This window comes from Ochotona curzoniae, unplaced genomic scaffold (genome assembly GCF_017591425.1).
Source record: "Ochotona curzoniae isolate NIBS_2020 unplaced genomic scaffold, NIBS_Ocur_1.0 contig_3819, whole genome shotgun sequence".
NCBI classification, from domain to species: domain Eukaryota; kingdom Metazoa; phylum Chordata; class Mammalia; order Lagomorpha; family Ochotonidae; genus Ochotona; species Ochotona curzoniae.
The window spans coordinates 8,082,087-8,109,094 of NW_024466004.1; the positions used below are offsets into that span (position 1 = coordinate 8,082,087).

General features: G+C 53.2%; 2 protein-coding genes across 8 annotated transcripts; one reads left to right on the top strand and one right to left on the bottom strand.

Annotated features, from left to right (window-relative positions):
- The first annotated feature begins 222 nt into the window (after positions 1 to 222).
- On the top strand, positions 223 to 25,302 carry PPP2R5D (protein phosphatase 2 regulatory subunit B'delta). 6 transcript variants are annotated; one of them, XM_040983402.1, is made up of 17 exons: positions 291 to 398; positions 3,371 to 3,373; positions 5,157 to 5,234; positions 20,213 to 20,405; positions 20,610 to 20,809; positions 20,914 to 21,024; positions 21,143 to 21,235; positions 21,593 to 21,723; positions 21,850 to 21,909; positions 21,986 to 22,094; positions 22,273 to 22,326; positions 22,588 to 22,758; positions 22,859 to 22,986; positions 23,430 to 23,531; positions 23,626 to 23,698; positions 23,804 to 23,920; positions 24,196 to 25,302. In XM_040983402.1, the coding sequence occupies exons 1-17, from the start codon at positions 372 to 374 to the stop codon at positions 24,331 to 24,333; spliced, it is 1,788 nt and encodes a 595-aa protein (XP_040839336.1). In that variant the 5' UTR covers positions 291 to 371; the 3' UTR covers positions 24,334 to 25,302. The 6 variants fall into 6 exon arrangements, with proteins under 6 accessions (XP_040839335.1, XP_040839334.1, XP_040839338.1 ...); XM_040983401.1 differs by lacking the exon at positions 3,371 to 3,373 and having other exon boundaries at positions 223 to 398; XM_040983400.1 differs by lacking the exon at positions 3,371 to 3,373 and having other exon boundaries at positions 264 to 398; positions 20,195 to 20,405.
- On the bottom strand, positions 25,194 to 26,910 carry MEA1 (male-enhanced antigen 1). 2 transcript variants are annotated; one of them, XM_040983410.1, is made up of 4 exons: positions 26,808 to 26,910; positions 26,052 to 26,329; positions 25,853 to 25,955; positions 25,194 to 25,563 (listed from the first exon to the last, which is right to left on the bottom strand). In XM_040983410.1, exons 2-4 carry the CDS (start codon positions 26,316 to 26,318, stop codon positions 25,412 to 25,414), a joined length of 522 nt encoding a protein of 173 aa, XP_040839344.1. In that variant the 5' UTR covers positions 26,319 to 26,329; positions 26,808 to 26,910; the 3' UTR covers positions 25,194 to 25,411. The 2 variants fall into 2 exon arrangements, with proteins under 2 accessions (XP_040839344.1, XP_040839345.1); XM_040983411.1 differs by lacking the exon at positions 26,808 to 26,910 and adding an exon at positions 26,696 to 26,783.
- Positions 26,911 to 27,008: the final 98 nt, after the last annotated feature.

A 27,008-nucleotide genomic window follows, 5' to 3' on the forward strand; every position in this document is an offset into this window, starting at 1 on the left:
ACGCCGGAGCGCAGTCCCATCCAGGCTTGGGTCTCCCTTTAACCCCGCCTCCTCCGCCTAAGCTCAACCCACTTTAGGGCGGGACTTCTTTCGCCAACCAATGGTAGGAGCCGAACCCTGGCGGTTTGTACTATTTCTTTCCAATGAGAAAAAAAGGAAGCCGCTTGGCTCCAATGGCCAATCGGAGGAGGCGGCGCCTGGTTGTCAGGCAGGTTTCTAAGAGTTCGGGCCAATTGGAGGCTCGGAGACTGCTCGACCCGGGCGCAGCGCGCAGGCGGTGGCGGAGAGACGCCGAGCGGGCCGAGTGCGGCCGAGCAAAGCCGGAGCCGGAGCGGGGCCGCAGGAGCCGGGCTGGGTCCGCACGGGCCGAGATGCCCTATAAACTGAAGAAGGAGAAGGTGAGCCTGGCCCTGGTCCTCGCGCCTCCGCCTCGGGGCCTGCGCGGAGCTCTGGGGAGGGGCCTGAGGCAGGCCCGGGACAGCCCAGCACTGACCCTCCCGTCCGGCCTCCGCAGGACTCCCGGAGCCAGCCCTCCGCCTTGGCGGCTGGCAGCACCCCCAGCCTACGCCGCAGCTGGGACAGCTCTCCCCAGCCCCCTTCACCTTATCCCGACAGATTCCCCCCACGACGTACACCTCCCAGCCTCCCTTCCTCGCTCCTCCCACCCCCTCCAAATCGGCCCTACTCGTTGGTCACTCCCCTGCGCTCCCCCTCCTCCAGGACTCCCCCTCCCCGCCCCAATTCCCCCCGCGGATTTGGGACAGCTTCCCCCTCTCCTCCCAGCAGAGACAGCACCTCCTTCCAGAACTGCCCCCTCCCCCCCGCCCTGCGCAGCCCCCTTCCCTGGGCTCTCCACACTCCCCTACCTACCACCCCTTCTCCCTGCGCGCCAAGCCCCCTGACCTACAAGAGGGCAGCTTTCCCTGTCCCCCTCCCCACACCCCTTTCCCCGTCGCTGGCCTGCACCCCTCCCTCTAGCTTGTGCTCCGCGCACAAACTTGTAAGCCTGGGCTGAGCCTGTGCTTCTGTCGCTGGAACCTCAGAACGCTGGTGCTGGTAGGGCGCCCCCCTTTCCTCCCCTCCCCCCAGCTCCGGCTGTGCAACCCTTTGTGGGACAGAGGAGGGGACTGAAGCCCCAGCCAGGGGGAAGAGACTTGTCCAAGGTCACATACAGCCTACTGGAGGCCCAGTGAGCACCTTGAACGCATCAAACCTGAAAACCTCTTGTGTCCCAAACCCTCCGGACAGGCGTCATAGGCTCCCAGCGTCCAGCACTCCCATTTTTTTCCTAATCCTCAGAAAATCTTTGCATTTCCCCCCCTTTTTTGGGCACTCTTGCTGGCTTCCAGCCCTTTCTGGGCCTGCTGTCTTCACATTGGGAGTGTGGCCTCCCTGTCAGATTGTTTCTCCTCCTTCTGCAGGCTGGGGCTCTGAGTTAAGCCGTTCCTTGCCATCCCGGTTTCCCCTACCCTGGAGGTCTGATTCAGAGGTGTGGTTCCTTGGAGGTACACACTCACACGGAGGATGCTAGGATACCAGTTCCAACCTCCCCCAGCTTCTTGCTCTCCTGGGGCTGGCCCCTGGTGGTGGTGGATGTCTGTGTGTGTGTAGGGGAGGTTGATGCTGGCCTGGGGTTCTGGTCCCTGTTTTCATGAGCCCAGAGGTGTATTGCTCTCATTTGCCAGCCTCTGGCCTTCTCAATCCAACTCTTCCTCTCGGGGCTGCTAGGTGTTTGCCAGGCAGCTTTGGTTCTGGTGCCTCCTGGGGATATGAGTGGGACAGGGTTGCATGCCCCCTGCACAAGCTCTGTCCTCAGGGGTGTGGGCTTGCCAAGGGGGTGGGACACTTGAGCTGTGGATGGATGGGGCACACACAGGCTCAGGAGGTCCCCAGCCATCTGTGGTTTCTAGTCTGATGGGCCACATGATGCCTGTTAGCAGGAAGCCTTGGCCCAACTAGGAGACTGAGGAGAGAAAGTCTCAAGGTTGCTGGGACCACAGGTGTGACGGGGGTGTTGGAAGGATGGGAGCACCCCACTTCCCTGTAGATATCTGTTTCAGCGGTCAGTCAGCCATTTCTGGGTCGAGGGGGCAGGGATGACGGAAGTGGGGTGACAGTGTGCCTGAGGTTTGCCTGGATGCTGTGGGGGCACAGAGCGAATGCAGATGGATAGAGGGGTGGCTTTCACCTGTTCTCCTTCCTGTTATCTGCTGGTGCCCCTCCTGAGCCCTCCTGTCCCCTCCTGTCCCCTGAGCCCTCCTCTAGGAGTGAGCTCTAGTCCCTCCTCTGGGGTTTGTAAAATACTCTGTAAACCATTTAGAAGCTTCTGGCCATGTCTGCAGTGGAAGTTAACTTTCCATCCCCTGAACCTCATGTTGGTTTGATGTCACCATTGTAGGTGCTTAGTGGACAGGTGCTGGGTTTTCTATTCTTCCCGTTCTCTCCTATTCTGGCTCTGGGCTTATCTTGTGTATTTCCTACACAGGCACGCCCCTGCTCCCTCCCACTTTTCTTTCTTGTGTTCATAACAGTAGTATTGACACTGGCCAACATTCATATCCCAGGAATGGGCACTGTGATGGCATCCTTTCCCAGCTAGGGGAAACTGAGGTCACACAGGCTAGTTATCTGGCCGGCAATGGCCCAGCTTACAGGAGTTGGGCCTGAAACACAGGGCTGGCCGCAAAGCTGGGTATCGTGGAACTGCGCAGGGTTGCTGGGTGGGTCTGGCGCGTGTGCAGTTCACCTGTTTCACAGGAGCGCGCTTCCCCAGGCCCACTCACACCCACACACCCAGCAGCGGGCTGTGTCTCAGGCACCCTTCCTGGAAGAGACGTCTGAGGCACTGTGCCGAGTGCCACAGGGTGGGCGGAGGGGCGCACGGGAGACCCAGGCAGCTGTCGATGAGCTAGAGTGAGGAGACCTATTGGGAAAAGGGAGCAACCTCAACCACGGGGGCGGTGGGGGGGTGGAGGAGTCCGTGTCCATAGTGTGTGCAGCTGTGTGTCCCGTCTGCCTGCTGCTCCCCTTTCCCCCGCCTTCTTTTTCTGTCCACCTCACACCTGGGGCTACTGACGAAGCCAGTGTGGCCAGCAGGCAGTGAGAGAGCGCTGAGCCCAGAGAAGCAGCTTCTGTCCTCCAAGCCTTGTGTGCTGCGGGGAGCTCCTGCGCACCCAGCCTCCTCCTTGCCTTCCCCACTGCAGCCCACACAGAGCTCTCTGCTCCCTGGATTCTTTTTGCCCCCATAGTCACAATCGCTTGACTGGAGCACTTCTTGCTCTAGACGTTTGGCGATGGTGGCATTGCAGAGTCTCAGAGTGGGAGTGACTTCCAGGCTAGACCCCTGGGCACTTTGAGCTTCCCTGGACAGCAGGTTCTTCTACCTAGTTGGGAGCCTCAGCTCATCTTCCAGAGATTTCAGCTTATTGCCCGTGCCGGCCCTGGGTGCACCTTTGGCAGCCCTGGGTTTTATTGGTGTAGCTCCCACCACAAAGGACTCCTCCCTCTCTTTGTTAGCTATCCCAGTTCCTGCAGCTGTTGTTTGGGTATGTGTGTGAGGTGGCGGGAACGACTTGGCTTTCTACTCTGCTCCCAGTGTGGATGGAGTTTTCCTGTAAGACTAGGATTTGGGCCCAGTGCGGCAGCCTGGCGGCTAAAGTCCTTGCCTTGCATGCGCCAGGATCCCATATGGGTGCCAATTCTAATCTTAGAGGCCTTACTTGTGGTCTGGGAAAGTAATCAAGGATGGCCCAAAGCCTTGGGACCCTGCACTTACATGGAAGACCCAGAGGAGGCTCTGGGCTCCTGGCTTCAGATTGTGGCCGTTGAGGATGCTTGGGGAATGAATCAATAGATGGAAGATCTTCCTCTCTGTCTCTCCTCCTCTCTGTATATCTGACTTTCCAATAAAAATAAAGTAAATCTTAAAAAAAAAAAAAAGATGACGACTAGGATTTGTTCCCTCCCAAGTGCAGATCCAAGCCCTCTAGGATGGCCTGGGGAGGGCCATGCCATCCTGTCCATTGGCTGGGAGTTCTTACAGGCTGTGGTGACTGCCACTGCTGCCGCATGTGGATGATCTATGTTGAGCCTGCAGTCAGCCCCAAACTCCCGAGTTTCTCTTGCACTTTCCCCTTCCCGTCCTGACGCAATTGCTTTTTTTGGCCTGAAAGCATAGGAAGAGACACTGGAGCCAGCTGCCAGGCTCCCCCATGGGAGACTTCAGATGCACGCTAGCTCCTTGCAACCCTTCAGGGCTGTGCCCTATTCCTGTTCCCAGAGCTGCCAAGCAGGTGCTCTTGACATTCCCAATACCTGTTAGCACCTCTGGACTCTGCTGAGGAAACAGCAGCAGCAACAACTTTGTGCTGGGTGGTGCCATTTGCCATGTCCAGAAAATGCTTCTCCATCTGTCCGGGAAAGCCCCCTCTCTGACCCCCTCATCCAGGAGCCCACTGCACATTTCGCTCCCTGAGCCTCCTTGCCTTGGTTCTTAGCTCACTAGAAGGCATCCCAGGTCTAACTCATGCATGTAGCGCCCTGGTGTGTTGGCAGATCAAAGAATGAGGGCATGCTTAGGTTACAGGGCTCAGGGAGGACTTCCCAAGTGGGAGCTCACCTCCTTAGAGGAACTGAGAGCTGCCTCCTGTGGCTGCCCCTCTCCCAACCCAGGACCAGATGCCAGGTCACATACTTTTTTTTAAAGATTTATTTTATTTTTATTGGAAAGGCAGATATACAGAGAGGAGAGACAGAGAGGAGGATCTTCCGTCCGATGATTCACTCCCCAAGTGAGTGCAGCGGCCGATGCTATGCCGGTCCGAAGCCAGGAGCCTCTTCCTCCGGGTATCCCACACGGGTGCAGGGTCCCAAAGCTTTGGGCTATCCTCGACTGCTTTCCCGGGCCACAGGCAGGGAGCTGGATGGGAAGTGGGGCTGCTGGGATTAGAACCGGCGCCCATATGGGATCCCGGGCGTGCAAGGCGAGGACCTTAACTACTGCGCCACTGCGCCGGGCCCCAGGTCACTTACTTGAAGAGTAACTGATGGAGTTGGTTGGATAGAGGATAATCATAACATAGACTTGAGTGGTCTAGACCAACCTCTCCTTTCCCCACTCCAGCATCCGCTCACCCTCTCCCATCTTCTGTCTTCAGGAGCCCCCTAAGATTGCCAAAGGCACCGCCAAGCCCAGCACCTCGGGCAAGGATGGTGGCAGCGAGAACGCCGAGGAGGTAAGGAACGGAGGAATGGGCGCCAGAGGCAGTGGCCTCCTGGTGTCCAGTGGGCTGATCCCAAGGGGCCAAAAGTCACTGAGACGGGAGGGAACGGGAATCTCTGTATCCTGAGAGCATTCCCTCTGCCTGGTATGTACCAGAGAAGATGCCCGGAGTCCAGCACAAGGCTTTTCTGTGTCTAGTGACTTTGAGTGTGGAGCAGTCAGGGGGCCTGGGGGAAGGTCCCCAGGTCCCCAGTGGGGTGACAGGTGAAGCAGGGGTTGGGAGTGGCTGATGTCTTGGAGTTAGACAGGGCTGGATGCCCCATGGAGTAGGAGCATGTCTGGAGAGCCCCGAACAGAGGTCAGTGCAGCTCAGCAGTCTCGGGTTATAAAGCAATAAACGGTCTGTCAGCAGAGAGCAGAGGGAGCAGAGTGGGTCCAGGGTACATCCCTGGACCTGGCCAGCGCTCTCGGGGACGCTTTGGATGATGAACGGTCTTTCTCCTGCCGTCTTTTTTTTCCTTAATATTTATTTATTTAGCTGAAATACAAAGTTACACAGAGAGAGGGAAAGCTAGATAGAGACAAATCTTCCATCTGCTGGTTCAGTCTCCAAATGACCACAATAGCTAGGAGCCAGACTCCATCTGGGTCTCCCACATGGATACAAAGGCACAAGCACTTGGGTCATCTTCCACTACTTTCCCAGTCACAATAGCTGGATCAGAAATGGAGCAGCTCAGACTCAAACCAGCACCCACATTGGATGCCAAGGTCACAAGTAGTGGCTTTGTGTGCTGCACCGCAGTGCCAGATTGCATGTCAGCTCCTGAAAACTGCATTCTTCAGCCATTTACCCACATCCCCTGGCTGGGGTTAGGGTTCTTGTGAATTGCCCTCCTGGTGACCAGGGCGGGGGAAACACTTAACCACAACTAACGAGTCAACTGCTTGTAAATATGGAAGTTCTGTGAGGCTCCTGTTTTGTTTATTTTTATTGTTGTTTACATAGTTGGGAAGGATGTATGCCCATAAGGGTCTCGGATTAGGGAAGGGAGGGTGGAGGTATGGAAGAAGGTGGGTAGGACATATCTTTCAGTTTTCTTTTTCCTAGTCCACAGTGGGTGAAGGGGAGGGGGCCACTCCTTGCTGACAAACTACATTGGCACTTGGGGATAGGGGACAGTCCTTTGCTAATACCTTAGAGATCCTGATGTGGGGAAGAGTGTACCAAGGGTGTTACTTTAGTGGTTTTGATAGTTTTGAGATGTAATTTACTTCATTGCAGCAAGGTTGAGAAAATCTTTCCAAGGTCTGTTAGCTGACCAAGCCTAGCTCAGTGCATCTTCAGGCCCAGGAACATGCTGCAAAGCTGGGCCATGAGCATGGTCCAACCTACCCTACTTTCCATCCACTGACGTCCTCTGCTGTTGACGTCCCCTGTTGGCCTAGATGAACAGGCTGTCATGTCCCCCATGTGCATCTGGGCACACTGTCCACTGCACAGACAGCAGCACCTGGTCCTGATACATGCACTCTAAGGTTGGACCACATCCTGAGATTTTTCCCTGTGGCCCAAGTTTGAGTTCAGCCATATAGTTGGGGAGTCTGCCAAGGAACCTTGCATGGGCTGACCTCAGACTTGACTTTTGCATGTGCTAGTCAGCGTAGGGTCAGGTTTATTCTATCATTTGCACCAGCCAAGGCACATATTGATGGATGTGGCTGCCTGGTTAGCTCAACCCCCAGCTCGATCTCTCACATGAACCGATGGTGTTGTGGTCCAGCCCAGTCTAGCCCAGCCCGCCACAGGCCCAGTCTTCATGTACACCAGAGGGTGCCATGGACACACCTGTTGTTGAAGAGCCTGGCACAGCTGGGGACACCCAGCACTGGAAGATGTATTTATTTTACTTGAAGCTGGGCTTATGCATAACTGGGAGCCAGGAGCTTCCTTTGTATCTCCAATGTGGATACAGGGTCCCAAGGCTCTGGGCCATCTTCTGCGGCTTTCCCAGGTCGTGAGCAGGGAACTGGGTTGGAAGTTGAGCAGCTGAGACTTGAACTGGAGGCATCCATTTGTGCTTGTGTCACAGGTGGAGGACTAGCATGCTATGCCACCACACTAACCCCAGCACCCAGCATTTGAATGCATGAATGAGGATATAAGTGGATGAGTGAATAAACAACTGAACCAACTTTAAATTAAATCTGGTAGGGACTTCAGTGTCTAGAACTGTTGTATTTCATAGAGAGGAAATTTGAGGTGAGAACAGATTAAGAAGTATGCTGAGTGGGTGTTGGGGTGCAGTGGTTTAGCTGTTGCTCTGGATGCCCATAGCCCATGACGATGTGCCAGGGTTCCAGTCCTGGCTCAGATGGCCCGTTCCTGCTCACATGCACTTGGGATGCAGCAAACGATGGCTGCAAGTGTTTGGGACCCTGCCACCCATGTGGGTGTCCCACACAGTTCTTGGCTCCTGGCTTTGGATTGGCCTGCCTGGCTGTTAGCATGTGGGGAGTGAATCAGTGCATTGGAGACTACTGTCTGTCTGGCTGGCTGGCTGTATGTCTCTGAATGTGTTCCTGCACCTTTCACATGAGTTAATGAATGAATGGAGTATGCTGAGGCCAAATGCTATAATTTCTTCACTGTGATTTCTAGACAGATCTGATGGGGAAGGGAGCATGTTGAGTTTACCCCGGGCTGTGTCCTAAAACACCACCCAGGGCTCACGGGGCTGAGACAGCCACAGGATTTGCTCTCTCTGACCTGGCATCATACCCACATCAGGGTCGGCAGGCGTGCTGGAAGCACCAGGGCTCCGCCTACTAAGACTTCTAAAGCTGCTTGGCACCAGTCCTTCCCTTTGGCTTTTTTGAGTCTAGGCTTTGGTGTGCTCTCAGCCAAGTTCATTCCGTGTGCAGCCTTTGCTGGGGCAGCACTGCCACATCCCGAGCTGAGCAGCGTGGCACGGCAGAAGTCTGTCCTCTCAACATAGTTGAGGTGCTGGCCCTTCGCAGGTTCCCAGGAACAATCTGACTCCACTCCCGGCTTCTGGTGGCTCTCGCAGCCCTTAGTGCGCCGTGGCTTGTGGCTACACCAACCCAGGCTCCACCTCTGTCATCACATGGCTTCTCTACTGTGGCCTTGTCCTCGTCCAAACTTCCCTGTTATAAGGACATCTGTGGTAAATGGATTTAGGGCTCCCCCTAATCCAGTGTGACCTCATTTTGGTTTGGTTACATCTGCAAAGCCATGTTTCCAAAGAAGGTCACTTTTTCTTTTAAAGGGTTTATTCATTTGGGCCTGGCGAAGTAGCTTAGTGGCTAAAGTCCTCACCTTGCATGCACTGGGATCCCATATGGGTGCTGGTTTGTGCCCTGCCAGCCCACTTCCCAGTCAGCTCCCTGCTTGTGGCCTGGGAAAGCAATTGAGGATGGCCTAAAGCTTTAGGATCCTGTACCCATGTGAGAGTTCAGGAGGAGGCTTCTGGCTCCTGGCTTAGAATTGGCTTAGAATTGGCTCAGCTTCATTGCAGCTACTTGGGGAGTGAAACAGTGGATGGAAGATCTTCCTCTCTGTCTCTCTGTATATCTGCCTCTCCAATAAAAATAAACAAAACTTTTTTGAAAAAAGATTTATTCATTTATATGTTTGAAAGACAGAGAGAGGGAGGGAGAGACAAAGAGATAAAGATCTTCCCTCTGCTGATTCACTCTGAAAATGGCTTCAATGACTGAAGTTAGGCCAAGCTGAACCCTAAAACTTGGATCATGCTCTGCTGCTTTCCCAGGTGCATTAGCAGGGAGTTGGATTTCAAACAGAGCAGTCGGGACTGCGGGATGCCGGTTCTAGAGGTAGTGGCTTTACTCACTGTAACACAGCGCTGGGCCCAAGGACGCATTCACAGACTGTCAGTGGATGTGAATTTTGAGGGGGTGGGCCCTGTTGAACCCCGTACACTGCATCCCAGCCCAGGCAGCGCCCGAAGGACTCTGCATGCCACGGTGTGGCTCAGTTAACCTTCACAGCTCTTCCCCGGGGATGTTCTATTATTGTCTTCCCCATTTCACAGAAGAAACTGAGCCTCAGAGATGGAAAATTGAGCTTTTCCTCAGCCAGTGAGTGACAGAACTGGAATGCAACCCTGAGCCTCTCTTACAGCCATGGGGATGGGATGCACTGGCTCTCACATTCTAGAAGATAGTTGCAGAGTGGAGGGATGCTTTGGGAGAGCAGGTGAGACACACGGTGACCTGACTGCACAGGTCAGTCTTTCCAGTCTGTCTGAGCAAATCCTTTAATGCCATGAACTCCTAGAGCTGTGCCCCATCCCAAGCGTTGGGAGCAAAGGCACTCAGAGAAGTTAATCCCAATCTCCCCCACTTTAGCAGGCCCTCCCTAAGGCCAGAGTTCAGAACCTAAAAATCTTCTTGGACTTCTCAGTCTTCTACCGTTGGCGGGGTGAACGTGTGGTGCAGTGGGGAGGACTTGGCTTGAGACTCCCACATCCTGTGATAGGAGTGCCCAGGTTCACGTTCTGGTTCCAGATCTTGATTCCAGTTTCCTGCTAATGTTGCATCCTGAGAAGCCACAGGTGACTGTGACTCGAGTGCCTGGGGCCCTGCCATCCCCATAGCAGGCCTTGTCTGAGTTCCACTGGCTTCAGCCTGACCTGGTCCCAGCTGTTTCTCTGGGGTGTGAACCAGTGGATGCAAGATCTCTATGATCTGTTTTTTAAATAAAAAATACATTAAAAATAATAGAAACCACATCTTGGCATCTCGCTGCTTGTCAGTTAACACCTAAACTTGGTGTGGTACCTTCTGCCCTTCTAAGCCACCTCATCTTACTCTTCTTGTACCTACCTTAGCTTCTTGTCCCACTGAACTTACCATCTTCTCACTCAACAGGCCTTTTATGAATCAGAAATGTGGCTATTGGCCTGGAGTACTTTATACCTCTCCTTTCTCTCGCTTTGTTTCCCTCTTAATGTCGGTTTCTCCTCTAAGAATCAAATCAAAAAAGTCCCCTCTTTAGAAATATATTCCGGGCCCGGCGCGATGGCCTAGTAGCTAAAGTCCTCACCTTGAATGCGTCAGGATCCCAAATGGACACCGGTTCTAATCCTGGCAACTCCACTTCCCATCCACCTCCCTGCTTGTGGCCTGGGAAAGCAGTCAAGGATGGCCCATATGGCCTCGGGACCCTGGACCCATATGGGAGACCTGGAGGAGGTTCCTGGCTCCTGGTTTTGGATTGGTGCAGTGTTGGTCATTTAGAGAGTGAATCATCAGACGGAAGATCTTCCTCTCTGTCTCACCTCCTCTCTGTATATCTGACTTTGTAATAAAAGTAAATAAATTAGGCCTGGTGCGATAGCGTAATGGTTAAGGTACTCGCCTTGAATGCGCCGGGATCCCATATGAGCGCCACTTCTAATCCCGGCAGCTCCACTTCCCATCCAGCTCCCTGCTTGTGGCCTGGGGAAGAAGTTGAGGACGGCCCAAAGCCTTGGGACCCTGCACCCTCGTGGGAGACCCGGAAGAGGTTCCTGGCTCCTTTCTTCGGATCAGCGCAGCACCAGCCGTTATGGTCACTTGGGGAGTGAATCATCAGACGGAATTTCTTCCTCTCTGTCTCTCTGTCTCTCTACATCTGCCTTTCCAATTAAAAAATAAATCTTTAAAATAATAAGTAATAAAAAAAGAAGTATTTTCCTTAATTTTTTCTAGGCAGGATTTGCAGCTCAGTCTTCTGTGTTTCCGTAATCCTTTGTGACCCACCACATACCCCTATCTCTCCTTGCATTTCCCCTTACTTTTAGCTGCTTTTTTAAAAAAATTTAAGATTTATGGGCCCGGCGTGGTGGCACAGTGGTTAAGGTCCTCGCCTTGCACGCCCGGGATCCCATATGGGCGCCGGTTCTAATCCCAGCAGCCCCGCTTCCCTTCCAGCTCCCTGCCTGTGGCCCGGGAAAGCAGTCGAGGACGGCCCAAAGCTTTGGGAACCTGCACCCGCGTGGGAGACCCGGAAGAGGCTCTTGGCTTCGGATAGGCATAGTATTGGCCGTTGCGCTCACTTGGGGAGTGAATCATCAGACGGAAGATCTTCCTCTCTGTCTCTCCTCTCTGTATATCCGCCTTTCCAATAAGAAAATAATAAAAATAAATCTTTTTAAAAAATTAAGATTTATTTTATTTTTATCACAAAGTCAGGTATACAGAGAGTAAGATCGTCCTTCTGTTGATTCACTTCCCAAGCAGCTGCAATAACTGTAGCTGTGCCAATCCAAAGCTAGGAGCCCAGAGCTTCTTCCGGGTCTCCCATAAGGGTGCAGGGTCTCAAAGCTTTGGGCCATCCTCAACTGCTTTCCTAGCACACAAGCAGGGAGCTGGAAGGGAAGTGGGGCCACTGGGATTAGAACTGGTACCTATATGGGATCCCAGTGTATGTAAGGCCTTAAACACACTGGGATCCCATATAGGCTACCACTCCGAGCCCTGTTAGCTGCTTTTTTGTCTGTCCCTGCCCGATGGACTGTGAGTTTGGACATAATGTCTTAATCACATTTTATTTTATTTGAGAGGCACCAATACAGACAGACAGGGATCTCCTCTTACTGGTTCATTTCTCAAATGCTAACAAAGCCAGGACTTCATCTGGAGGCTCTCTATATGGTTGACAGGGACCAATCAGTTGAGCCATTCCCTGCTGCTTCCCAGGGTCTGCGTTAGCTAGAAGCTGGTGGGTGTTAGGAACTAGAGCAGGGTTCTGAACTCAGGTATGGAAGCATGGAATGTAGACATCTTTTAAAGATTTATTTTTATTATTTTTTTATTGGAAAGGCGGATATACAGAGAGGAGAGACAGAGAGGAAGATCTTCCGTCCGATGATTCACTCCCCAAGTGAGCGCAACGGCTGATACTATGCCGATCCGAAGCCAGGAGCCTCTTCCTGGTCTCCCACGCGGGTGCAGGGTCCCAAAGCTTTGGGCCGTCCTCGACTGCTTTCCCAGGCCACAGGCAGGGAGCTGGAAGGGAAGCGGGGCTGCTAGGATTAGAACCGGCGCCCATATGGGATCCCGGGCGTGCAAGGCGAGGACTTAACCACTCGCCGGGCCTGGAATGTAGACATCTTAACCAACATCTTAACCACTAGGCCAAACACCCATCCTTTGTCACCTTTTAGACTTCATTGTCTAACCTGGTGCTTAGTGAGTAAGTAAAAGAAGGAAAGACTTTAGCATGGCTAGATAGAATTTCACATGTCACTCTGGGAGAGAATGCCTAGTGATTTCAAAAATCTTAAAGTACAATGATCTTTATTTAGTAGGCCACTTATTTCATTGTGCAAAAGATGCAACATTAATCTTTGTTCCCTCCTGCCCATATGTTTCATCTTACATTTTCTGTAGTGCTTCTGTTTCTCTCTGCATATTTGAATATGGGTTAGTTAGGAATGGCTTAGTTCAGAGCAGGCTTGTTTCCGGGCTCTCCTGAGAATAAGCAGAGCACATGTGTTCTGAATGTCACCCAGTCACTGATGCCTGAATCCAGGAGGGCTTCTCAGAGTGCGGATCCTGTTGGGATTTCAGATGAATGGAGAAGGGCGACTGGGCAGGACAGAGTAGGGAGTGGAGGAGAGTACATGGCCAGATTGTATTTAGTCCATGTCTGCCACTGCTGAGATGGCTACAGAACATTGTCCAGGGAATTTATTTGCCTCTTACCTCCTACCAAGGTGAGTGGAAAAGTTAGCGGCTGAAGTTTTTGTGAGTGACAGAAAGAAATAACTTCCATCTGCTGGTTCTCTGCCTATATGCCCGGGTCATATAGCAATAGCTATGACAATAGCCAGGTCTGGGCCAAGCCACCGAAGTCGGAGCCAGGAGCTCTATCCAGGTCTCCCATGTGAGTGCAGGGGCACAAGCACGTGGGCCGTCTTCTGCTGCCTTCCTAGGTGCATGAGCAGGGAGCTAGGTCAGAAACAGCAGCCAGGACTTGAACTTAACCTACTGCACAGCACTAGACCCTGTTACATGGCTTTTTGAACATTGGTTGGTTAGTTCTTTTTTTAAAAAAGATTTTATTTATTTTTTTATTACAAAGTCAGATATATAGAGAGGAGGAGAGATAGAGAAGACCTTCTGTCTGATGATTCACTCCCCATGTGGCCACAACAGCTGGTGCTGTGCCAGTCCGAAGGCAGGAGCCAGGAACTTCTTTCTGGGTCTCCCATACGGGTGCAGGGTCCCAAGGCTTGGGGCCATCCTTGACTGCTTTCCCAGGCCACAAGCAGGGAAGTGGATGGGAAGTAGAGCTGCAGGGATTAGAACCAGCGCCCATATGGGATCCCGGCGTGTTGAAGGTGAGGACTTTAGATGCTAGGCCATGGCGCTGAGCCCAGTTGGTTAGTTTTTAAAGCCACATCACTTCTCAGCCGTTTGGCTAAGATCCGGTGTTGTTTAAAAGATTTATTAATTTTTTTTTATTGGAAAGGCAGATATACAGATAGGAGGAAAGAGAGAGAGAGAGAGATCTTCTGTCTGATGATTCACTCCTCAGGTGGCCACAACGGTCAGAGCTGCATTGATCTGAAGCCAGGAGCCAGGGACTTCTTCCGAGTCTCTCATATGGGTGTAGGGTCTCAAGGCTTTGGCCATCCTCAACTTCTTCCCCAGACCACAAGCAAGGAGCTGGATGGGAAGCGGGGCCACTGGGATTAGTACCGGCACCTATATGGGATCCTGGTGTGTTCAAGGAGAGGACTTTAGCTGCTAAGCCACCGCGCGGGGCCCTAGTGTGGTTTTTAAAGCCATGCAACTGTGTGTACCCCAGTACCTTGCTTGGAGAATGATTCGGAAACCACTACGTTAGTCCAACCCCTTCCTTGCTAGCAGAGAATATTGAGCCCATGCTCTTCCCTTTCTGAGGAGAATGCTCCTTCCTGTGGATGCCCCTCAGGATGAGGCAGGTGTTTGGAAAGTAAATCAGCCAGTGTAAGACATCTCTACCTGTCTATATGTGACTCAGGTGAATATATTAAAAACAATATTTTAAAAAAAGTAAAAGAGGTTTGGCACATGAGTAAAACTATCTGCGGTAACCCTGGTAACCCCTATGGGCACTGGTTTGTATCCAGCTGTTCCACTTTCAATTCAACACCTGCTAATGGGGTGGGAAAACCAGTGGAGGAGAGCCCAAGTGTTTTAACCCCTGCCACCCACATGGAAGACCTGGATAAAGCTCTTGGCTGCTTACTTCAGCCTAGCCCATGGTTGGCCAGTGTGACCATCTGGTGAGTGAACCAGCAGATGGACGATCTCTTTCTCCTTTTCTTCTCTGTAACTCTTTCAGAATAAATAAATCTTAAACAAAAAAGTTAAAAAGGAAACACTTGAGATGTGATAGCATAGAATTTCTAGACTGTATTCCTAAAATCAAGGTATAGAAATATTAGATCTCATAAAATTTTTTCATTAAGACTTGTTTATTTAAAAAAAAGATTTATGTATTTTTATTTGAAAGTCAGAGTTACAGAGATAGAAGAAAAAACAGAGAGCAACAAGACCTCTTCCATCCTTTGGCTCATTCCCCAAGTGGCTGCAAAGGCCAGGGCGGGGCTGATCCATAGTCGGGAGCCAGGAGCTTCTTTTAGGTCTCCCACACAGGTACAGGGGACCAAACACTTGAGCCATCATTTTATTTCTATTGGAAAGGCATATATACAGAGAGGAGAGACATAGATGAAGATCTTCCTTCCGATGATTCACTCCCCACGTGGCCGCAACAGCTGGAGCTGAGCCAATCCGAAGCCAGGAGCCTCTTCCGGGTCTCCCACGCGGGTGCAGGGTCCCAAAGCTTTGGGCCATCCTCAACTTCTTCCCCAGGCCACAGGCAGGGAACTGGATGGAAAGTGGGGCTGCCGAGATTAGAACCGGCACTCGTATGGGATCCCGGTGCGGGCAAGGCAAGGACCTTAATCACTATGCCATGGCGCTGGGCCCTTTCCCAAGCTATTATTATGAAACTGGATCAGAAACTGCCAGGACTCAAACCAGAGTCCATATGGGATGCTGGTGCCACAGGCAGAGGCTTAAGCCACCTTGCCAGTCCAAGACTTTTATTTAAAAGGCAGAAAAGGCTGCGAAACAGAGAGAGAATATTCTGCTGTTCATTTGCCAGATGATGGCCTGACAGGACAAGACCAAAGCCAGAAGCCTGAAACTCCATCCAGGTGTCTCCTACATTAGCATTAGGGGCCCAAGTCTTTGGCCATCTTCCGCTGCCTTCCCAGGCACAAGTAACAGGGAGCGAGATTTGAAGTGGATCAGCTGGGATTTGAACCATGCTCTGATATGTAATGCTAGTGCCACATATAGCGGCTTAACCTGTCGCAATGCTGGCCCCTTAAATGCTTGTCTTGTGTTATGTATCAGTCAGTTCAGTCCTTATTACTGTTCTGGCAGTTTGGTATTGTTGACATCCCATTTTACAGATGAGCTAGCAGAGGTTTTGTAGGTTGCTCAGTTACTAAATGGCCAGGCCAGCTCTGAGCCCAAGCAGCCTGACACAGGAGCCCTAAGCTCCATGGTTGTTTCTAAGGCAGGGTAACAGACTCGGGGGTGGGAGGAAGGTACTGCAGATGGGGTGTTGAGCTTGCATGCACCCCTTTCTCCTCAGTCCCGAGGTGGGACTCACCTGTGTGTAGGAAGAGAGATGTCAGCGCCTAGGGTGCTTAGTACTAAGATCCCCTTGGTGGTGTGTGACATTGCTCTCGCTCTCTCTCTTGCATTCTGCCTGTCATGTCCATGTATGGGGTCAGTGATTTCAGGCAGCAAGAAGGCCCTGGTGACAACGAGCCATGCTAAATCCACAGGCGCCTGTGTGGGCTGGACCCCATGTTCTTGTCCCAGTCTCTCAGCCCTAGGTGGGCCATGGGCTCCACAGAACTGTTTCTTTGAAAAGTTCAGTGTATGCAAAGCAGGACATATCTGTCCTTCCTTCCCCCCAGCCAGAGGATTTCAAACTCCCATTCTTCTGTTAAGAGTTGGAGGGGACCCAGCGCAGTGGCCTAGCAGCTAAAGTTCTTGCCTTGAACATGCTGGGATCCCATATGGGCACTGGTTCTAATCCCAACAGCCCCACTTCCCATCCAGCTTCCTGCTTGTGGCCTGGGAAAGCAGTCGGGGACAGCCCAAAGCCTTGGGACCCTGCACCCTCGTGGGAGATCTGGAGGAAGTTCCTGGCTCCTGGCTTTGGATCGGCATAGCACTGGCCATTGTGGTCACTTGGTGAATCATCGGACAGAAGATATTTCTCTCTGTCTCTCCTCCTCTCTGTATATCTGACTTTGCAATAAATAAATAAATCTTAAAAAAAAAAGCTGAAGGGGGCTTGGCAGCAGTTAGGCAGACAGGAGGGTCGGCTTGTCCTGTGATGTTGGGGTTCCCACTAGAGGACCTAGCCTCACTCTCCTGGTCCTGTGGCAGTCTGTGATTTGGGCAAGAGCTGGGCTGTGGCACAGTCTCTGTCCTCTCTCCCAGTAGGGAGCTCTGACATCCAGAAATAACTTTTTAAAATTAGCTGCTTTGGGGTGGGCATTGTGTACAGCAAGTGAAACCACTGCCTGAGACAGCTGCACTCCTCCCCGAGTGCCCATTCAGAGTGCCAGCTACCTGGCCTCTGATCCATTTTCTTGGTAACGCACCTGAAAACGCAGCAAGTGACAGCTACCAGAAGTGGGACACCAGGATGGAATTCCTGGCTCCTTTTTTAAAAAAAATTTTTTTAAATTTTATAATTGATGATATTTACATAGTTGATCGGGGTGGGAAGGGTCAAGGATCAGGAGATAGTGGGTGAGACTTTTTGTTTACACATTTTCTTCTTCCCGCATATGGGTGAGGGGGAGCAATACAAAAAGAGAAACCACACCCAGCCTCCCAACTGCCATATTACTGGGGGTGGGGAACTGCTCTCCGGTGTCATCCCAGGTTCCCCATTATGGAGCATTCTCTGAAGGTTTTGTTCATGTGTTTTCCATAGTTCTGAGAGGATGCTGATACCGCTGCTCCAAGGATGGGGAAATCCTTTCGATGTTGATTGGTTGTCATAGTTCACCTCCGAGTCTCCATTGGCCCAGAAATTTGCTCTCAATCCTTATTAGGGTAGTTGATCAATTTGTTGTGCCTTCCATCCTCAGCAAACCAATGGGTGCTGCGGCCCAGCCCACCCCTGCTCAACACATGCTTGGCCTTCACGTACCACAGCTGGAGCTGCAGCCCAGTCAGTGCGACCCCCAATAATCTGCACTATACTGGTCCCCAGCTCTGGTTCCTGTGCCTGCCAGCATGTACAGTAGACTGGTCTGCCTCGCATCCCATTCAGGTCTCATATACATCATTAGGCATTGTAGCCTGACTCAACCCAACCGACTCCATCCTCCAGCACACGCTCATGCTTACAGGTGCCACCACCTGTCCAGTCAGGCCCACCTCCAATCCCAGTTCCCTTGCTCACCAGTTGGAGCTGCAGCCCATCATAGAGGAACTACAACCTCCCCACTGGATTTAGTCCCCTCCCCCAATCTTACACTCTCCAGGTGATTCTGCAGTCTAGCTTGACAGGACTTGCCCCCAGTCCTAGCACTTGCCAGCTGATGCTGTGGCAAAGTCCAACCCACCTGCTCTTATTCTGGCTCATGCCTGAACCTGTGGATACAATCAACTACCCCAGCCTGGCTCTCTCCCTAACCCGTTTCACACGTGGGCCAACAGGTGTTATAGCCTTGCCTAACCTGGTCTGCCCCCAATTCCAGCTCTCATGCTTGCCAGCGTTAGTGGTGGCCTAGCAGTGGAGTCTCCACATCTCCACTACCAGTCTCGTCCCCCTGCCCTGGTCTCTCATGTGCTGGTGGCCCAGTCTGGCATGGCCCATCTCATCCTTGGCATTTGCTGCTGGGTGCTGTAGCCTTGCCTGGTCTGGTCTGCCCCCATTCCAGCTTGTGCTGGTTGGAGCTGCTGCCCAACATGCTAGCTCCTGTTTTCACCCTTTCCCAGCCATAGCTGTTGTAGACAACTGGGGAGTGGACCAGTGGGTGGAGGATCTGTCTCTCTGTCACTCTGGCATTCAAGCAGTTATTGAAAAGAAGAAAAAAGTTGAGTGTATTTATTTCTCCCATTATAAAAGAAATGTCAGCTGGTAGGAAATTTAGATATTTGGGTGGGGGTGAGGAGGCATTTGCAGTTTCACTGCAGGGAGCTCCAAGGTGGCTTGCTCATGTGCCTTTTCTGAACCCAGGTCTTGTGGTTTGTGCCTGTGTTTTGCTGTGGGTGAACTTGTTTTGCATATAGTTTGGTATTGTCCTTTTGTGACTTAGCATAGGAAGCAGTTTTCCATCAACATGTGGTTTTGCTTTAATTTTTTTTTCAACATGCTGCTGTGTTTATCAGTCAGAAAGTCAAAAGGGCTTGTGAGGGCCCTGGGTGCAGCCCCTGGCCCAGCCTGCTCTCTTAGCATCCCAACTCTGAGCTCGCTCCTCCCAGGGCCACCTTGGACTTATCCAGAGTCTCCCACTGCTTCTTTCTTTAAAATACACTTTTTTTTTTTTTAAATTTTATTTTTATTGGAAAGGCAGCTATACAGAGAAGAAGATCCTCTGTGCGATAATATAGTCCCCAAGTGGCCTCAATGGCTGAAGCTGATCTGAAGCCAGGAACCCGGAGCCTCTTCCAGGTCTCCCACACGGGTGCAGGGTCCCAAGGCCTTGGGCCATCCTTGACTGCTTTCCCAGGCCACAAGCAGGGAGCTGGATGGGAAGTGGGGCCACCAGGACTACAACCGGTATCCGTATGGGATCCCAGTGCATGAGAAGCAAGGACTTGAGCCGCTATGCTATCACACCGGGTCTTGGGCCTTTTCTTTTCTCTCTTTTTTTTAAATTTAGATGCTTTTGACTTTCTACTGTGGAAAATTATAGTCTCAGCATTCTTATATCTTCATATAGGTATTTCCTCATCTTCTCAACTTTGGGTAAGTTACTATAACAATATAAACATTTTTTCACAGTTGAACCATTTGTGATCACTTATATTACAAAATGTTCATTAATATACATTTATTTATTTGGGAAGTAGAAAGAAAAAACTAACAAAAAATAGAAGTAGAAAGAGGGACCAAGAGCTCCCATCCATTGGTTCACTCCCATATGCGCACCACTGGGGGTGTTCCAGTTGCTTCAGTTCCAATCTGACTTCCTGCTGATGCACTTGGGAAAGCAGGGGAAGATGGTCCAGCCACCCATGTAGGAGACTTGGCTGGAGTTCCAGGTTCCTGGCTTCACAACCTGGCCCAGCTCTGGCTATTGTAGTATTTGGAGAACAAACCAACAGATGGAAGATTCTTTCTCTTTGTTTCTCTGTGCTTTTCAACTTTTTTTTTTTTTTAATAAAGAATAACTTATTTGTGCACAAACCTATTTTAAGATATGGAATTTTGACTCCACTGAATTTCTGGCAAATTATTGAGACACATGGGTGTTTCTTATTTTGCAATGTGGTTGAAGGAGGTCCCAGCTTCTGCTGTCTCAGGGACAGGGCTTAATGAACTTTGAGCTGTGTATGCCTCGTGTACCCTGCAGCCTCCCAGATCCAGTCGGATGCCAATGTGTCACTAACTCAGAAGGTTCCTTGACTTCTTCTCCATCTGTGCCTGTAACCCCACCACTGCCCTGGGAAGGCTCTCACTTCCCTAACTTCTGCTGCTGTTGACCCATTGGTCAGCCTGGCCTGCTCAGGACTGCCTATTCTCAGGCAGTGGCAGACTACCTCCTTCCTAGGATGACCTTGGCCTTACCTCCTTCAGCACAGGAGGCGGATGTAGAGAGGCTGGGGTGGCCCAGACCCCCTCCTCCTTGGTGGGAGGCATGTTCTGGGGAGTGCACTCAGACAGAGTCCCTCTGTGACTAGGCCCAGGCGCAGCCACAGCCACAGCCCCAACCTCAGTCGCAGCCGCCATCCTCCAACAAGCGCCCCAGCAACAGCACACCACCCCCGACACAACTCAGCAAGATCAAGTACTCAGGGGGACCCCAGATTGTGAAGAAGGAGCGACGGCAGAGCTCCTCCCGCTTCAACCTCAGCAAGAACCGGGAGCTGCAGAAGCTTCCAGCCCTCAAAGGTACCGGAGGGTGGCCTGGGCCTACAGGGCGGCTGGGCATCAGTGGCACAGAGGTCCTGGAGATACATGGGGGAGATAGTGCTAGAGAAAGTGGGCCCATGGCTGCCAGGTAGCATGCTGGAGTAAAGGAAAGGCCTGGGAGGTTAGTTGGGCATGGTAGGGAAGTTCCAGGGAGCAGAAGCTGACTGGGGGTTGGTCCCTCAGATTCGCCCACCCAGGAGCGGGAGGAGCTGTTTATCCAGAAGCTACGCCAGTGCTGTGTCCTCTTCGACTTCGTGTCAGACCCACTCAGCGACCTCAAGTTCAAGGAGGTGAAGCGGGCAGGTCTCAATGAGATGGTGGAATACATCACTCACAGCCGTGACGTGGTCACTGAGGCCATCTACCCTGAGGCTGTCACCATGGTGGGTGCCAGGGAATAGCCCAGAGGTGGGGAGCGTACCCCTGAGACCCTGATGGAGGGTGGAGCTCTCACCTGGCTTCCTCCTGCCCCCCTTCCCGGCTTCAGTTTTCAGTGAACCTCTTCAGGACGCTGCCACCTTCCTCGAATCCCACAGGGGCCGAATTCGACCCGGAGGAAGATGAGCCCACTCTGGAAGCTGCCTGGCCACACCTCCAGGTACCATATGGGAGTGAGGGGCCCAGCTTGGGGCACGGGGCACCCCGAAGCCCTGCAGCAAGGGCAGTACCCCCCTGGGGGAACTCCTGCTCAGGGGGTTGCTGTTCTGTCTCTGCAGCTTGTGTATGAATTCTTCCTTCGCTTCCTCGAATCACCTGATTTCCAGCCAAATATAGCCAAGAAGTACATCGACCAGAAGTTTGTCCTTGCTGTGAGTCCCTGGAAGTCCGCCCCGCCCCGCTGCCCCATTCTCTTACCCTCACACCTTGCTGGAGCCCAGCCCTGAGTCACAGCTGCTTCAGGCCCCAATGCCCATGCTATGTTGATGCAATACCACTAGGAGGGGTGGCAGTGGGGAGGCTTAAGAAACCTGCTCTTTAAGAGATTGAACAAAAAGCACCAGTCTTCCCAGTGGAGTGAGTATATGGACCTCACTACCACTGGATAGTAAACATCCTGTTTTCCAGGGACATGTTCCCATTTCCTTTCCCCAAGAACCCCGTCATCCCAGCAGCCAGCCTCCCTGGCTACTGCCTCCATTGCTGTCCTTTTGCCCTCTCCCTCTCAGCTCCTAGACCTGTTTGACAGTGAGGATCCTCGAGAGCGGGACTTCCTCAAGACCATCTTGCATCGCATCTACGGCAAGTTTTTGGGTCTCCGGGCTTACATCCGTAGACAGATCAACCACATCTTCTACAGGTGAGCACAGGTGTTCAACTCGGGAGAAGAGCTTGCCCGTGCTGTAGTGGGGTGATATTGCAGGACCCGGGGATGGAGGGCCAGCAGCCCGACATGGGGCACCTCTCAAGGGAGCTCTTTCTTCAGGTTCATCTATGAGACGGAGCATCACAACGGGATTGCTGAGCTCTTGGAGATCCTGGGCAGGTAAATGGCAGGGCAGCCTAGGGGAGATGCAGACGGCACCCTGAACTAGGGGCCTTACCAATCTCCTGTCTTGCAGCATCATCAATGGCTTTGCCCTGCCCCTGAAGGAAGAGCACAAGATGTTCCTCATCCGTGTCCTGCTGCCCCTCCACAAGGTCAAGTCCCTGAGTGTCTACCACCCTCAGGTGAGCTCCTCACCTGGGACATTAGGGGGAAAAAAAAGACGGTGGTGGTGGTGCAGGGTGGCACAGCGAGCAAGGGGCTAATTCTCTTTAGCCTGCTCCCTTTCTGGGCTGGGATCTTGTTTCTGTCATTGACCCCTCTGAGGCTTGCACCTGACCTCTTTCCTTATGCCTTTTGCAGCTGGCATACTGTGTGGTACAATTCTTGGAGAAGGAGAGCAGTCTGACTGAGCCGGTAACTCCTTGTCTAGGCCCCGGGGGTCCTAAGCATTCCTTGCTAGTCTGCTCACAGCAGGCCTCCAACCTGACAGGTGTCATAAAGGGCCGGGGGGGGGTGCGGGGGGGGCCCTGTGTACCCCCAGGAAATAACTCTAAGGCAGAGCCACAGGAGCAGTTAGCTCAAGTCACCCTTGCTGTGTCCACCAGCAGAAGTGAAGGGAAGGCAGAAGGGCTGGCTGGCCAGGATGTTGACATGGCTGAGCACCTCTTCTCACAGGTGATTGTGGGACTCCTCAAGTTTTGGCCCAAGACTCACAGCCCCAAGGAAGTGATGTTCCTGAATGAGCTAGAGGAGATCCTGGATGTCATCGAGCCTTCGGAATTCAGTAAAGTGATGGAGCCTCTTTTCCGCCAGCTTGCCAAATGTGTCTCTAGCCCCCACTTCCAGGTAAGCCCTCCCAACCCATCCTGGCCCAAGCACTGCTTCCCAGAACGTGGCAAGGCACGGCCCACAGCAGCCACACTTGAGTTCCACTTCTGCCCACCAGGTGGCAGAGCGTGCCCTCTATTACTGGAACAATGAGTACATCATGAGCCTCATCAGTGATAATGCTGCCCGAGTCCTCCCCATCATGTTCCCTGCACTCTACAGGAATTCCAAGAGCCATTGGAACAAGTAAGACACTGGCATGGGACAGGGTAGGGGGCAGTGGGCTGGTTTTGAAACCTCTAAAGATAAAAACAAACAAACAAAAAAAAACCAAAAAAAAACAAACTAGCGTGGCATGTGTCCCTCCTGGGGACCCAGCAAGCAGGACTGATGTCCACTGCATTACTGATGGTACTTGAAATGAGCTGTGGCCAGGACACCAAACGGCAGAATGGGGGTTCTCTGACTTCACCCTGTGAGGCCAAGTTGTTGTGTAGGGTAGACAGGTGTTTCAAGTCACAGGGTAAACCAGAGCTAGCTGCTTCCATTGGTCAGGGGTTTGTGAAGTGGCAACATTTACTAAATGGAAAAAAAAAAAAAAAGAGCAGAAACACTTAGGAGACAGCCATTTGGGTGGAGACCAAGGACAGGCTGTGGTTCCTGTATCCCATCTTTGTCCCTGGTGGCAGGACAATCCATGGCCTCATCTACAATGCCCTGAAGTTGTTTATGGAAATGAATCAGAAGCTGTTTGATGACTGCACACAACAATACAAGGCAGAAAAGCAGAAGTGAGTGCCCCCTGCCCTGGCATTTGTTTTCCCCTTCCACCGCCACTCCTCTGCCGCTTTCAAGTCCAACTCCAACCTTCTTGTGCTCCTTCAGGGGTCGGTTCCGAATGAAGGAAAGAGAGGAAATGTGGCAGAAGATCGAGGAACTAGCCCGGCTTAATCCCCAGGTGAGGCCTTTCCACCCATGGAGCAGTGAGGGCCCCAACTGCAGCTGGAGAAGCAGGCACCTGAGGGGCACCTCTCACTGCCTGTCTGCCTCCTCTCCCTCGCAGTATCCCATGTTCCGAGCTCCTCCGCCACTGCCCCCTGTGTACTCCATGGAGACGGAGACCCCCACGGCAGAGGACATCCAGCTTCTCAAGAGGACGGTGGAGACCGAGGCCGTGCAGGTAGAAGACCCTGGACTGGCGTTGGGCAATTTGGGGAGGCAGGGCGGGCGCAGTGGGTACCAGGTTAAACCACCCACACACATGGGAAAGTCCTAGAGAATTCAGAGCTCCTGGCTTCAGCCTAGTCCAGCCCCAGCCAGTGCAGCCATCTGGATGGAAGATGTCCTCCCCTTACTGTTACTCTGCTTCCCAAATAAGTGGTTGGGGAGGGGGCTGACGAAACGGAAGCAGTGGGACTGGTCACCATGCCCTGCCTCCTCCCTGCCCACACACAGATGCTCAAGGACATCAAGAAGGACAAAGTGCTGCTCCGGAGGAAGTCGGAGCTGCCGCAGGATGTGTATACCATCAAGGCGCTGGAGGCACACAAGCGGGCAGAGGAGTTCCTAACTGCCAGCCAGGAGGCACTCTGACCCCCCTCATCATGCCACCCAGCCCTGGGACGCTGCTTTGGCCCTCCACCTTTCACTCCCCACTGGCTGACCTGGGGCCCGGCAGCACCTCTCTAGCTATCTGAGAGAAGGAAGTAGGCACTTGAAGCAGGGACATGCAGCGTACTCCCTCCTGTCCCCAGAATGTGTCTGCGTCTCCCCGTGGCTAGTTCAGACTGGCTGAGCGCTGCCGCTGTCGCTCAGACAACTGGGGATGCCGTGCCCCCTCCTGCTCCTACCCCACAGCTATCCAAGCTGCTCTGAGACATATCTAGGAACACATATGCTCCTCCTCATCCCTCCATCCCCACTGGAACTCCAGCTATCTCTTCCCCACTCCCAACTACAGAGGCTTCTAGGGAGCTGCAGGAGATGATTCTCACCAAAGTCATGTCCAACTCCGTCAGCCCCTGGAGTAGCTGGGGGGGAGCTAACCCTCAGCAGCAGCAGCAGCACAAAGAAGCCCCCAGCCCCACCAGTACACAGGCTAATGAGGTGGTGTTATTATGTCCTCTCATCCCCTGCCTGACCCTGACAAGGGAGGCCAAGAGAAAATGAATTTGAGAGCCCGGATGGACCAACATCCTACCCTGCACCCTCCGGGTGAGCAGCAGCCCAGGGATCACAAACATGGAAGGGACCACCCTGGGACTGACTGCTCTCCTGTGCACCAGGTTCCCAAAGCTAGACAGGAAGAAGCAGGGAGCAGTGCCCCCCGCAAGGCTCCCCAACACCTATTTATTTCCTTGTTCGTGCTGATGCAGGGCAGGTGCTCTCGGAGGGGCTGGGGCCAGAGGAGGGCCGGGCCCAGGCTCCAGGGCCAAGGCAGTGTGGGTTCTGGCTGTGTACATAGGGTGCTTTATTCTCCACAGAGTACTACAGGCCAAGGTCGGTGGGGCTTGGGCCAACATCCCCATATGTACAGCATTGAATAAAGTGGGTCTCTGAGAAGTCTCATCTGCGCTGATGTGGAGAGGGAGGCGAAGGAGAAAGAGGATGTGTTCAGTCCCATCACTGGCTCCAGCTTGGAACGTGGAATATGTGCCTCTCGCGGCGGCCTTCACTTCCAGGCAGGGGATGCCTGCCGGGCCTGGAGAGCTTTTTGGACCATGTCTTCCCACTGGGCATCAGAGATCTCCTGAGCCCACGCAGGAACCCCGGGCGCAGGCAGGCTCACGGCAGCCATTGTCCTCTTCACCAGCTCCACGTGTTCTGAGAGGACAGCCAGGGGCCAATTAGGGGGCAGCACCCCTTCCCATTCCTAAAATTAACCCAGAGCTCCCTCGGGCAGATGGGCTCTGCTCTTCGTTGTGGTTACTGCCCAGTACGCCTGCCCACACACTTGGGTCTATCAGGCCAACATCTCACCTGCATTCTGAAATCTGCACGGATCTTCCAGATGAAGTCTCCTCTTTTAGAAATAAGTGTTCCTCTGGAACCTCCCTACCCTAGATTGGACCAGTCTGCTTTATCATGCTTCAAGGATGAAAGGATATCTTACCTGGGTCCATGGGAATGGAGCTATGGTTGCCCAGCGCTGTGGCTCCCTCCTCCTCTTCATCCTCACTCTCTAATGGGGGGTCTGGCAAATGAAGGCCCAGAGCCTGCACAGTCAGGAGAGAGGAAAAACCAGCTGTGCCCCCAACCTTTCGGGGGTTCCAGCCTTGGCGGCCTCGGGAACAGTCCCTGGCCAGCCATACCTGGATGCGGTCCTGGATGTCAGCAACTGTGTCCTCGGTGTCTCCCACCGGCGCCAGCTCCACCTCCTCTTGTTCTGGATCTTGGTTCAGGGGCTGGTAGGAGTAGTCGGCTGGGCCTGCCCCAGCCTCCTCCTGCTCTTCCTCGGGCTCACTGCTCCAGTCCCCGGTGCCTTCTGTGGGGCCCTGATGCGGTCCCAGGTCCTCAGTCTGATTGGGGAAGATACGCTCGGGGCCCATGGTGTCTGCCCCTAGGACTACTGCTGCCATACGGGCAGGGGCTGCGAACAACAGGGAAGCCGGATAGGAGGGACTGCATAAAACCAGGCCCACCCTCGCTCCTCGCTCCCACGCAGCTACCTGGGGTTTCCTTTCGCGTCCACCATATCTATCTCTCCCCCACGTCACCTCTCTCCCTCCCTCATATCCTCCCTCTCTGCCTGCGGCCTCTCAGTTGCCCCAGCTCTCATCACAAACTGCGCTCCACCACCTGCCCTGCCCGCTCTCAAAATACACAGCGTCCTGACATACCCGCCACCCGCCCATCTCGCTCCCTGGAAACCTTGGGACGTCGGGCTTCCCACCACCACCACCCCGCAACACGTACCCGCCCCCTTCTCCCGTTTCCCAGGTGTTCCCCTGTGTACCGCTCGGCTAAAAGCCTGTTCAGCCCCAAGGGGCTTCCCTCGAACCACCCAAACCGCGGCGTCCCCCACCCGCCCCACCAACTCTCGGCGCAGGTGTTTCCGCGCGCCTCACCCTCTCAGGAGCCCTCGGCCAAACCCGCGCCTTCACTTCCGGCCGGGCAGGACCGTGGGGAGAGCGCCTGGCCCTCGAGCCCCGCCCTGCGCTCGTGACGGACAGGAGTCCACCCCCTCGCCCCGCCTCCGCCAGCCCTTGACCAGACAACAAAGGACTGCATTTCCCAGGTAGCCCCTACGGCTTGACACACTCCGGCAC